Source organism: Cebus imitator, unplaced genomic scaffold (assembly GCF_001604975.1).
Source record: "Cebus imitator isolate Cc_AM_T3 unplaced genomic scaffold, Cebus_imitator-1.0 Scaffold852, whole genome shotgun sequence".
NCBI classification, from domain to species: Eukaryota; Metazoa; Chordata; class Mammalia; order Primates; family Cebidae; genus Cebus; species Cebus imitator.
The window spans coordinates 271,950-285,109 of record NW_016108167.1 but is presented as its reverse complement, the minus strand read 5'-3'; the positions used below and the strand labels follow the sequence as shown (position 1 = coordinate 285,109).

The 13,160-nt window shown below is 38.5% G+C and overlaps 1 protein-coding gene across 1 annotated transcript in view; it reads right to left on the bottom strand.

Moving 5' to 3' along the window:
* LOC108297870 (neurogenic locus notch homolog protein 2-like) overlaps positions 1 to 11,794 on the bottom strand; it is a 31,805-nt gene extending 20,011 nt beyond the window's left edge. Inside the window, exons 1-2 of the mRNA XM_037735593.1 lie at positions 11,749 to 11,794; positions 10,122 to 10,244 (exon numbers count right to left, since the gene is read on the bottom strand). Of these exons, the coding sequence (XP_037591521.1) occupies positions 10,122 to 10,244; positions 11,749 to 11,794 (169 nt within the window). The remainder of the gene's footprint in view (positions 1 to 10,121; positions 10,245 to 11,748) is intronic.
* Between the last annotated feature and the right edge of the window lie 1,366 nt (positions 11,795 to 13,160).

The following is a 13,160-nucleotide window of genomic DNA, read 5'->3' as shown; positions in this document are numbered from 1 at the left end:
CCTGAGTTATCCTAATCCCAAAATAATCATCTTTCAACTCACCCCTCTCATAGCAACAAAGAGTGTCTTTATACTGTTCCTACCCAAATTGTCCACCACCCTTGTCTACACCACCAGTCCACACACGAACCCCTCATCCCAGTCCCCTTCTTGTGTCACTAAGCTCCATCTCTTTTGTGCCACACCCAGCTTCACCTTGCCTTTGACCACTAATCCTTCAACTACGCCTCAAGGGCAACTCTACATTAAGGTGGACAACTTCCTTCTTCGACTGAAACCTGAGTTTTCCCTAAAGGCACTCGCCCAGTCAGCCCTCTGTGGCAGGGCTCCTGCAGTCCTCCGCTTTCAAACACTGTCACGGAAAGGAAACTAGGGGAGAAGGGTGGGTTTTCTCTTTATTCCCCAACACCACTACTGACCTCAGCAGTAAAAACATACGTACTGAGTTATTTCTAGCTTCCAGATATGATGATACATGCTTTACACTGATTGTCAAATATAGTCTTCACATATAATTAGTTTTACAGATTTAGTGCAAACTTGGTACACACTAAAGAAAAATACTAAAGTATCTTAGAAAGGTAAGAAGAACTGTGAATTTGGAGATAAAAGGTTGGGCTGGGAACAACTGGAAAATTTAATGCTGTAATTCACTCACTTGTTTATCTAAAACATATATATGTATATGTATGTATGTATATGTACACACACACACAAAATGTGTGAGGCTCTGAGTATACACACTGGGATTATAATAGAGAAAAAAACAGCCATGGCTTCTGCCTGCAGAACTTACAAATCGCAGATTTATAACCAAACAAACAATGAGACAGAGTGATAGGTGCTTTCATAGATACCTATTGCATTGAGAGTACAAAGCAGGGAGAATAGAGAGAAACTGGAGAATGAAACCTTTAAGACAAAGCCTGGGATGAGTGTGCCAGGTTGTGCAAGAGGGAAGAAGTATATGAGGTGTGTGTAGAGAAAGGGTGGAGTGCGGAGTATTTCAGGTAGAAAGAAGCATAGGCTTGAGTTGAAAAAAGAGCATGGCTAATTTGAGACAATGAAAAAAAATTCTTGTGGTTGAATTATAAGGAATGCATTAGGGGAGTGCAGAGAGGTGTGGCTGGAGAGGGAGTTACATGCGCAGCCTTGGGACTCCATCCAAAGACAAAGAGAACTCACTGAAGTGTTTCCAGCAAAGAAATGACTCGATGCAATGTGTGTTTCAGAAACTCCACTCCACTGCAGTGAGGAGAATGGACTGAACTCCACCTCACCCCTCCAGGTCAACAAAAACTTCAACCACTACAGAGTACAGGCTCCTGTGGCCGCTACAGCAATGAGAAATACTGTAGTGTATTTTCTGGATGCAACAGCACCAGAAAGAATCCAGGCTCAGCCACTGTGTGGATTGCCATGGAGGCTGGGCCAGTGCTGGGCATTCAGAAAGCTGACACCCGCCACAGAGAAGAAAGTGGTGCCAAACTTTGCCTCCTGCTAGAAGGCCCCACTTTCTGGCTCTCCCCAATACCTTAGGCTGCTGGGTTTTTGAGCCAGTCTACATAAAAGAGCCCCTCACTGCAACAGGAGGAAAAACCAGTTGCAGCCAGGTTGAGAGTAAGGGGATCCAAAGAGCACCCACCTCCCTGTATATGAGCAGGCAGTTACTCTCTTCAGAATGAGTAAAATGGAAAAAAAAAAAAAAAAAAAAAAAAAAAAAAAAAAAAAAAAAAAAAAAAACCCAACATGGCACCTATTAAAAGATTCTACAACATAAACATGGAGAATGTAACGCTTAAGATGTTGATGAAAAGCATACTGGGGAAATTATTCACTTCCAGGAGCTGATACATTTTAGAAAGAGCTGGTTCTGTATGCTCAAGACATTTAGACATATTTATGTTCTACAAAGAAATAAAAAGTAATATAGGACATCAATCTCTGATGAAAGGGGCTAAGAGGCAGGCAGAAGAATCTATAAAGGACTGAATTGACAATGAAGAAATATAAGTCAATGTTACAAAGAAGAACCTTAAGAGAGCTCTCACAGAACACAAAACAAAAACTGAACAGATTAAATTATCAAGAGAGATTTTAGCTTTGCAGAAGAAAGAATGAAAACCTAATACAAAGATAATAGGTTTTCCTGAGAACTCTACAACAAATGAAAAAAGGAGCAGGGAGCCCAGTGTTACTTACGAAAAGGAAGAAACACTCAACTGACACTGTATTTCCCTATAATAGTCACTGGAAGACACAAAGGAACAAGGTCTAAGAATTTGATGAGAATTAATTCATGACCCAAGAATTTGACATCTAGCCAAGATATAACTTGTGTATTAAGGCAACTAAATCAAAAGAGACATTTTGAGTAACCAAATGGCTCCAACATGTAACTTCTCTGAAATAAAATTATTGAAAGATACTTATTTAGCTAAAATGTTAATGAAAATAAGGAACTCAGAAATAAAAATGTTGTGACATAATTGTACTGATAGTCAACACAAAACAAGCAGCACATACAACTAAGTTGAAAATACTATAAATTGGGTTATAAACTGTAAATATCAAAAATAATTTTAAAGAATACACAAATGTTTATAAACTTGACAATAATAATATAAACATTGAAACCCAGATTATTTATATAAAATCTAGGGAGCGAATGAAAGATATGAGAACTAAAAGAATGCTAATCGTCATCTTCAAGAGAAACAAATCAATAAATACACTCTAATTTCTGACATGAAAAGTAAATAGATGAATTTAAGTCCTTTAAAAAAATTTTTTAAAGACATAGGATAATATAAATTATCACACTACGGTCTCTTGTTCTCATGGACCAATTTCCTCTTCCTAAAGTGACAAGCACATGGTTTATATTCTCACTCTTTCCTCTCCTGTCTCCCATGAAATCAACATCTGGGTTGAGGACCAGTAAAGTCATCTGAGTCAACAACTCTTACTTTTCTCAACTTTATAGACCTCCATATCCACTCCATATCACAAGAACGCTCAGATTCTGCACCCCATTATAAGATTCTCACTGTTCTCCTAAAAGATCTCAAACTGGATACTTCTACTCTCTGACTATAACTTCCCATCTTCTTCTTTTCATATTTCCAGGAGACATCTTATCTAATTTATTCCCTATTAAAACCTGTAAGAGTAAACCTCTCCCAATAATCCACTTCATTAGCCAAAGCCCTTTGAGCTGCCTTAGCTCTCAGTGTAGCCAAGGCTCTATGGTCAATGAGATGAATAAAGTTTCTATCTCCTATAGCCCTGTCTTTCTCTCTCTTTCTCTTCCTTTTTAGTTGTGTAAAATCTTACACAGTGATCTAAAGTCATTTCTTCCCTTCCCCCTTCCCCAAGCCTATGTTTTTCTTTAACTTCCTGTAATTCAGTTTCTTTCTCTTGTTTATATTAAAACTGTATTTCAGAAGATTTCTAATTCCTCAAATATTCTGATGAACATTTTGCAGTTACCATTCATATCTGAGTCTGCTGGTTGTGACTTATTAATAACTATGGTTTGTTAAAATCAGTCCTTGGATTGTCAAAATAAGTAAGAGCAGTTTCCTGCCTTGCAGAGGCTGATAGGCTCTGAGCACATAGCCCAGTAAGAGTAGTAAAACATGACAGGAGCTACCTCAGAGGTGTGGGGAGTTGAGTTCAGGGCAAGCTTCTAAGGCTGCACCCTTTGACTCACGGATGTACGGCTGAGCTCTCTTCCCACCCCTCAAACCTCTCCTTTTCTCGCTTTTCTTCTTTGGATCCCCTTCCTCATCCATTTTCTGAAGCGCGGACGTTTCTCATACTTCAGGTCCAAATCCTCTGTTCTTATCACTCCATCCATTTTCCCTCACAGACTTCACACATTCCATGGTAACCAAAAAGAGACTACAAATCTGAGTCTCTCGCCCCTGCCTGTATTCTGAGCTCTTGTTTTTCACTGGAAAACTCATCTGTAACTTACCATCATCTTCACCCTACTTCTCCATCTCTGTCAATAGTTCCCACATTCTCCCATTACTCAGACTCAAAACAAAGTTCACTCTTCTCAGTCAGCTCTTTCCTTACCCCACCAAGTACTCAGATGCTTCCTAATTCCTACCCTGGTTCTTCCAGATTCTAGTGTGGTTATGTGTGGACTTTCTTATTTCTTCCTAGTCAATTTTACCACTCTTAAAATAGAAAATTTTCTTTGTGTCTCTTACAGTATCCAGCATAATATACTCTGTGCAATAGTTGTTCAAAAAATATCTGTAAACATCTACAGCCATTCCATGGGGGTCTCAAGGAGCCATGGAGTTGAACTGGACCGTGCCTGTAACACAGCCAAGGCTACACCCTGAGGCCTGGACTGCAGGGCACGAAAGATCCTGCAGCCTCACCTCCTGCGTGTGGGGCTAGACTATCCACTCATTCTTGTTTCCACCAACAGCGCCACTAATCAACTCTGGGACATCTGGGGCAAGGGTGCTTCAGGTTAGCATTCTGGCGATCTGCCCAACTGATAGGAAACTAAAATTGGGGTGAGGAGGTAGAATTCAGAGAACAGGCTTATTATATATGGAGTCCTCACCATCAGGTTGACAGCAGAGAAACTGAAATATGAGATGCATTTTCCCATTCCTCCATGCAGAATATAAATGAGAATAACTTTGCAGTCCCAGATACAATTAAGTAGTTTCCTCTCAATCAAAAAGCTCCATCCCTACAGTCTTTTTAAAAAAGGTAGAAAAATGGTTGTGAGAAAAGCCTCACTCTAGAGAATAACTCATCACCAGCTAGAGGCTGGACTGAGACAGGAATACCTAGCTCAAAATGAAAGCACCATCATGAAAATCTCCATTCCCAGACACAAGGAGCTCATGCACCACGTCTGGTGAGTGTACTTGCCAATTCACACCAAACATTTTTACTGAAATGGGAGCACTGACAGCAATGGAAACCTCCCCCAGCTCTTGAGGCTCATCACACTGTAAAGGAGAGCTCAGAGAAAGTATGGTCCATTTTTTTTCAAATGATATCCACCTAACTTCCATTGTTCATTTCTGCTTCATGTCCCAGAGCACTATTTCAAGCCCACGCTGAAATTACATTTCTGGATTAATAACAAGCACAGGAAAATAAATCACATCTGCCCCAGAAGTGAGCTCAAAGTCAAAAGCAGCCACAGAGAGGAATTTGTGAGTTGAGCTTTGGGTCAACTTTAATTCTGAAGGAAGTGAACTTTTAAAAAAATCAAATAACAATCTATGTAGACAAACCATTAATCTACATTGCTCTAATACGTGTTGGGGTCTTTAAAACCTCTCTTTTCTTTGTCATGTAGATCTCTGCCAGAGTACAAATTCTCTGATAAGATGGCCTGAGGCCAAATACAGTATAGTAAAGACATTTGTGCTCTATCTTCATCCAACCCTCAGGTCTATTTCTATTTCCTAAAGAAACATCCAGGTATTTAGGCTTATCCCTATAAAACAATTCATATAAAGAAGTAAATCATCTCCACACACACACTCTCTAAAACCAATTCCTTTTTTCCATCTGAGCTTAAGCTAGTCCACAAGAGTGAGAGTTTTGGAAGCCACAAACAAACACTAATTAGACAGCCAAGTAGGTTAAAATGCCTGCAGCGGGGTATAACAGAGTTCCGCCATAGGCAACGGGGAAACCATCCATTCCTCTACCTCAGGGCTAGAACAGATGCTCCCACAGAGCAGCAGCAATGGTAACACCTACAGACCATGTTTGCATCTGAAATAATGCTGCCCAACTGGAATATAGTGAGAGTCACAGACATAATTTCAAATTTTCCGGTGGCTACTAAAATATTTAAAAAGGAATAGGGGAAACTCAGTTTTATATTGTATTTAATTCAATGTACCAAAATGTGTTATTTCAGCATCTCATCAACATTTAAACGTTATTAAAAAGATATCTTTTTTTTCCCCATATGAAGTCCTTTTTTCTTTTTCCTTCTTTCCTTTTTTTTTTTTTTTTGACACAGGGTCTTGGTCTTGCTCTGTCCTCCAGGGTGGTATGTGCAGCGGTATCATCACAACTGACTGAAACCTCAACCTCCTGAGATCAGGTGATTCTCCTACTTTAGCCTCCAGAGTGGCCAGAACTACAGGTGCATGGCACCGCACCCAGCTAATTTAGTATTTTTTGTAGAGACAGGGTTTTGCCATGTTATACAGGCTGATCTCAAACTCCTGGGCCCAAGAAATCCACTCATCTAAGCTTCCCAAAGTGCTGGGATTAGAGAGGCCTGAGCCACCGTGCTTGGCCATAACTGAGATGTGTTGTAACTGTCAATTAGCCATATTTCAGATGCTCAATAGCAAGATGAAACTAGTGGCCACCATATAGAACATATAGAATTGAGAATGTTCAGCATAATAGCTGTTTGCAGAACAAATAAAAAGATAAACTTTTTATTGCATTTTTTAATTGTTTCAACGTCCCAAGAAAGAGATAATAGCAAATAAAGGCTTCTGAGAAAAGGAGGCTGACTTACCATAAATCAAACCATGAATAGAGTTGGAAAAATTTCTGCTCATCTTGAAGTCTAGAACTTGCTACAACACACCGAGTCTTTTATGTATATGTACTTACAAAATAAAGTCATAACTATCGGGCTCTTCTCATTAAAAGCATGGCAAATTTCCAAATCTCCATTTGTTTAAAATTAATGCCCTTTGTCAGCCACGTAGTCATAGTCATTCTTTTTCAGATAGCTGGCAACTTCACTTCCTCACCTCACTGCCCCATCCCCTCCTTTATCATTTTGTCAAAAGCCAGATCAAATAGTTAATGCTTCCACTGTACAGTTGGAAATTGTAAAAGGAATTCTGAACAAAGTTGTAATAAGGCCCAGTGAAAATGCATCAGACTGAATCCAAAGCATTCACATAATGTTAACTTCTAACCTCAAAGTAACCAGCTACGTTCTTAAAAAGGAAAACACAAGGACTAAATCACCAAATCTTAGCATAATGAAATTATAAATGAAACATTCAGTCTATTAAAAAGACCCAAGTTTTTAAAATAAACAAAGACAACTCATAAAATCAATTTTTTATAGAAAAAAGACCACAGATTTGAGCACATATTTGGAGTTCAACAAGCCTAGATTCAAACCCTAACCCAACCACTATGCGTCTTGGGCAAATTATTTAACCCTTTAAATATGCATCATCATCTGAAAAAACAGATATTTAAACTCTGTGTCTAACAGAGTTATTGCAAAGATTATACAAAATTAAACATTGTAATTAGCACACTATTTGGATGCTAATAAACATTAGTCAACTCCTATTAGATTGCTGCTCTGTTCATTTCTTTAATTTGTGTAACACAGAAAATACTAATCTGAATTTATAGATCTAATATCAGTAGAAATAGAGACCTTATGACACAAAATTTTCCTTCTGTTTTTCTCTTTACAGAGAAAGACAGATGGGATGGGGCTGGGATGGTAAATAGCTCAGCTACATGCTACTGAGAACAAAGGTCTGTAAAAAGTGCTAGAAACTGCTGTCATCAATAGTCCAACTGCTCCATAACTTGGTATATCCCTCACATCAAGCATACAATAATACCAATATAAAAGTAGTAAGTGTTATCATGGGGGAATACGCGGGGTACTAAGGGAGTTCAGAGAACATTTAGCTCAGCCTGGAGAGATATCAGGGAAGCCTTCCTGAAGGGGGTAACCACTTGATCTCAGTCAGGCATGCAAAAAATGAAGAGAAAAATGAGGGAGGAGTGGAGAAGGAAAACCTAGAGAAAAGGAATGGTATCAATGAAGACACAGGATGTGAAGCACTATGCAGTACATACAGGAGAACTGGGAGCAGAGAACTGCTAGGGTATGCTGCTAGATGCATGAGACAGAGACTGGGGAAGCAGACAGGGCTGAGGCCATGAAAGGCTTCATATAACAGAGGAAGGACCTTAGACTTTATCCTGTGCGTGATGAGCAGGGCAAAAACAAAGCTTGTCATTGGGAATCAAAGAATTGGTATGAGTGAAGAAGAAAACCTGTGATGAGTAACAAAACACTGACGGTCACTCTAAATGACAGACAGCAGATCAAAGGAAATAAAATTGCCACATTAAACTTATCCATGACCTCCTCCACCCTTTTTGGAAAATATAAAAACAGAAACATCTTATAAGGACTTCTATCAAAGAGAGGCATTTATTAAATGTCCTGGGCTAAGAAATTTGAATAAAATATCATTTCACTGGGAAAGTTTCCCCCAAGAGAAAGCCTTCCTAATTAATATAAAAGCAAGAAACCAAATGTGGTATCAAAAAGAAACAAGCAACGATATAAAAATGCTTCAGAAGATTCCGTAATCTTCACTGGCATCAGAAGCCTCAGTACTACGCAGTCACTCTCTCACAGAACACGGGAGAAATCAGAATGTAGTCAAGTTCTTTTTTTTTTTTTTGAGACAAAGTCTCACTCTGTTGCCCAGGCTGAAGTGCAGTGGCACAATCTTAGCTCACTGCAATCTCCACCTCCCAGGTTCAGGCAATTCTCCTGCCTCAGCCCCCTAAGTAGCTGGGATTACAGGCACGTGACACCAGGCCCAGTTAATTTTTGTATTTTTAGTAGAGACGAGGTTTCACCATGTTGGTCAGGCTGGTCTCAATCTCCTGACTTTGTGATCCACCCACCTTGGCCTCCCAAAGTGCTGGGATTACAGGCGTGAGCCACCGCGCCCAGCCTTAGTCAAGTTCTTAGCAAGTATCTCATCCTGTCCAATACTGTAAGGATCATTAAAAAGAGGAAAACAAAAACAAATTTTTCCTATTTTTGTCATGTAATTAGTTACTATTTATCATTTAATTACAGTAATTTTTTAGGTTGAAAAAAATAGCCTCTGAAAAATCTACCATAGATAAATGGCAAAAACTAGAAGGGAGAATATGACAAAAAGTACAGAGGGGTAGGAAGTGAAGTTCTAGGATCAAGACCCCATGAAGAAATTCTAGGGGATATCCCAATTCTAGGAAAACCTGATGAGAAGGTATTAAAAGGAACAGTTTGGGGATTAAAAGCAGAAATGTTTGGCCTCCCAGGAAGTCATGTTACCGGATTTTTAAACACTTTTTATCTTTGTCTATTCATAGCCTATAGCTCTAAAGAGTACTCTAAATAATTAGCGGCTACAGATTTTAAAAAGCGCATCAGAGACACTAAAAAATACCAGGTAGTAACAGCTGCACTCAGCATCAAACTTTCTTTGTAGAGGACAGTCCATCACTGTATTTTTTTCTTATGATACTAACTTCCCGCTTGGTTTCCACATTAAATTAATTTCTCTCAAAAAGGCCCAACTCTTAGTCCCTTAATCAGTTCTTAATTATCTCTACTTTCAGTAGATAAACAGATACAAGGAGAAATAAGAACCACGTGCCTGCACAACTCACTCAACCTGCCTACGACTACATGAGAAACTTCCAAGAGGCTGTAAAATTAAGCAAGACTATTCTTCTAATGTCAGAGGGAAAAAAAAAAAACACATTTTTGTTATGTGTGCAAAAAGGGATAGAAAAAAAATGTAAGATGCATATCATAAAAATAATGTCATTAAGACTACCTGTCCAACACTTTGCCTAGTTATAGGACATGACATTAAGATGGGACAGATTTCTGTCCATGAACAAACAATAAGCTCTGACCTCTTACAGCCTGTACAATTTATTTTACCATTTCAGGATTCTTTTTCCTCTTTAATATTTATTACGCATCTACTATGTTCTAGTAATGTTCTAGGTAATATGCTGCTTTTCACAGATAATAAGCTTAGGTTGCACCAGTAATGCTCTTCTCTCATACCTGCCACAGCATCTAGCATGGTGCTGAGTTCAGAGTTGCTGCCCAATAATACCTGTGAAAATGTCCTTGAGTGAACACAGGAGAATGTATGAGGTTAGCACAACAAGCAATGACCTAGCATGGAGACCCTGCTCAGTTCATACACTGGTCCCAGAGCAGACCTATATTTGTTACTGATATTTTAAAAAACAGTCCTCTTCTGGTTACCAATCCATACCCCATTCTGGTGGATTCTCCACACTGTACATACCTGTCCATTGTGGAGGACAACGGCAGTTGTAAGTGTTGACCCCATCCACACAAACTCCTCCATTCTGACATTTATGGTTAGGGCAGTCATCAATATTCTTCTCACAGGTGTTCCCTTCAAAACCTGGTAAATGAAGAACAAAACAAAATGATGGAATCTCATACAGAAGAAACAACCTGCTCTGTTCCCACAAAACATGGTTATTAATTAGAATAGACCTGCTTCATGACTTCAGTTCAACAGCTGCTCACCCAGGACTTACCATATGAAAAATCCCCAATTTTCTCTGGCCTCAAGCATAGCTAGACAGTGAAATGACTCACTGTGCCAATGGCATGCCTTCATAGTCACCTCACAAGCATTTCAAAATGTTTTCATGAAATAAAATCCCAGGGGTAATAAATGTCTACTTGGGACAGAGATATTCACTGATTCTAAAAAACACAGGGTATTAGATTTTCCCCAGCTCCACACCAGACTAATGGGAAGAACAGATTAAAAATCACCTAATTAAATTTAAGTTCCTTTTATTTTTTTTTCTTTGAATGATTGCTAGGAAGCCTCCAAGCCAGTTGGGGAAGAAAGAGGGGGAGGAGATAGGAAAAACATTGAGCTTAAAGTGTGAAGAATGGGTCAAGTCTCAATCTCAGCACCTGCATGCTATTAGTGCATGGTAAGCTAAAGTTCTGCATCAGCTTCCTCACCTGTAAAAAATGCGGCTAATTCCACTGGCCTAGCCTGTCTTTCAAATTATAACTGCCACACCATGAGTAAAGTGCTATACAAATGTTAAAAGGTATCTGAAAATTGGGTGGCATTATTACTAATTAAGCTTGCCAGCATTTCTAATTCATCAGGCTCTTCTCTAAACTTATAGCACTGCTTCCTTCCTCTTGATTTTTTCTTGTATGAAAAATGAAACTAGCACACCAAACTTCACTCTAACTGTCCACATTGTGGTTCTCTGTAGTTTACATTTTGGGCTTCTTCCTTTCTCCTTCCTTGCTACCAAACCCCTGAGCTAATTAAACAGAAGACTACCAGCTTCTATTCTAAATATTCTCCTATTTGAATATAGTATGATTACATATTTGGCTTCCTCAAAATCTCCCTTAAGGTTCCTCTCTCTCACTCAAAATACTTATTGGGTCTTACATTACGCACTGGTGATACAGCACTGAGTCCCTGCTTTTGTGGCATTTACAGCCTGATGAGTGGGACAGACGTCAACCACACTCTGCTTTACTCCCTACTATAAGTTTCTGTGGTATTCTACACCTGCTCTGCTACACTAGACCATGACTGGTTTCTCTTAACACAATGGCAGACACGTAAATAAGTATAAATGGAGTGACCAAAAACATTAGGTAAAAATCAAAAGAAATCACTCTATGGAAGACAGAAATCACTGAAGGCTTTATTGAAGAAAATTATATTTCTCCAAGTATTTGGTACTCAGTCCATTTAAGCAGATGAATCATTAAGCAAGCCTGAAAAAGACTGAAAATATACTCAAATTTTTAAAATGTATCATATTACTCATACAGAAACATGAGTCTTACAAATAGACTAACAAGCCAGAAAATGATGAACCACTGAAGCCCACCCTGCAGCATCCTGCGCCTACCAGGTCCTTGAACTAGGGTCTTTGCTCCTAGTCTGCTGCTCTTCATGAAGATATTCTTTGGAAATGTTTAGATTAGTTTTAGATTGTTGGGGAAATAGGGTTCCTGGCCTACCACTGTTAAACTTGAGAGGTTTGGTGGTGTACCAGAATGTGGATGACCATCCTCCCCCTAACTTGATCTCTCTGATGAGTAAGACTAAATACAGTTGACTAGGGTTTTGGGGAGGCAGTAAAGACTTTGTAGCTAAAATATAAGGAATAGAAACTGTGACTCTATATTAGCCAATGTTACAACTAACTGAATTCACCAAACACAGGCAAATTAAAAAAGCAGAGGCATTTCAGCATAACCACAACAGAAAAGAAACAAAGTGTTTGCTTTTTATAACTGATTGACTACTGTTGAGGTACTTCTTCCCTGTCAATAGGTAGGTAGGTAAGAAGGGAGGTAGAAAAGACAGTTATTTCATGGCTAAAAGCATGGGGCCAAACAGCCTAGGTTTAACTCTCAGCCTTGCCATGCAATAACTGAGTGAACCTGGGGAAGATACTTAAACTTTCTTAGGGAATTAACAGGACCTACCTTAAAGGGTTATCATAAACATTACATGAATTAGATAAACAGAACTTAATTCAACAAATGGTCCTGGGACAACTAAATATCCACATGCAAAAGAATGAAGTTAGACTCCATCCTCACACATAAAAATTAACTCAAAATGGATTGAAGAGCTAAAGGTAGGCACTAAAATGATAAATCACTTAGAAATAGTAAATCCTTGTAACTTGGGATGAGCAAAGCTTCCACAAATATGACCAAAAGCACAAGCAACAAAAGAAAAAATAAATTGTATTTCATCAAGTTAAAAACATTTGGGCAGAAAAGGATATCATCAAGAAAGTGAAAAGAGAGCAAGCAGAATGACAGAAAATATTTGCAAATCGTATTATCTGATAAGAAACTTGTATTTAGGATATATTAAAAAATTATTACAGTTTAATAGTAAAAAGATAATCCAGTTATAAAGTAGGTAAAGGATCTGAAGAGACATTCTCCAAAGAAGATACATAATTACTAATAAGCATAAGAAAAGATGTTCAAAATCATCAATCATCAGGGAAATGTAAATCAAAACCACAATGAGATAAACACTTCATATTATGGATGAATATAATAAAGAAGACAGACAATAACAAGTGTTGATGAGGATGTGGAGAAACTGGAACTCACATATACTGCTGTTTGGAATGTACCCACTTCAGAATAGTTTGACAGTTCCTGAAAAGGTTAAATGCCATTACCATCTGATACAGCAATTCTGTTCCTATGTATATACCCAAGAAATATGAAGATATATGTCCACCAAAAAATTATACAAGAATGTTTATAACAGTATTATTCATAATACTCA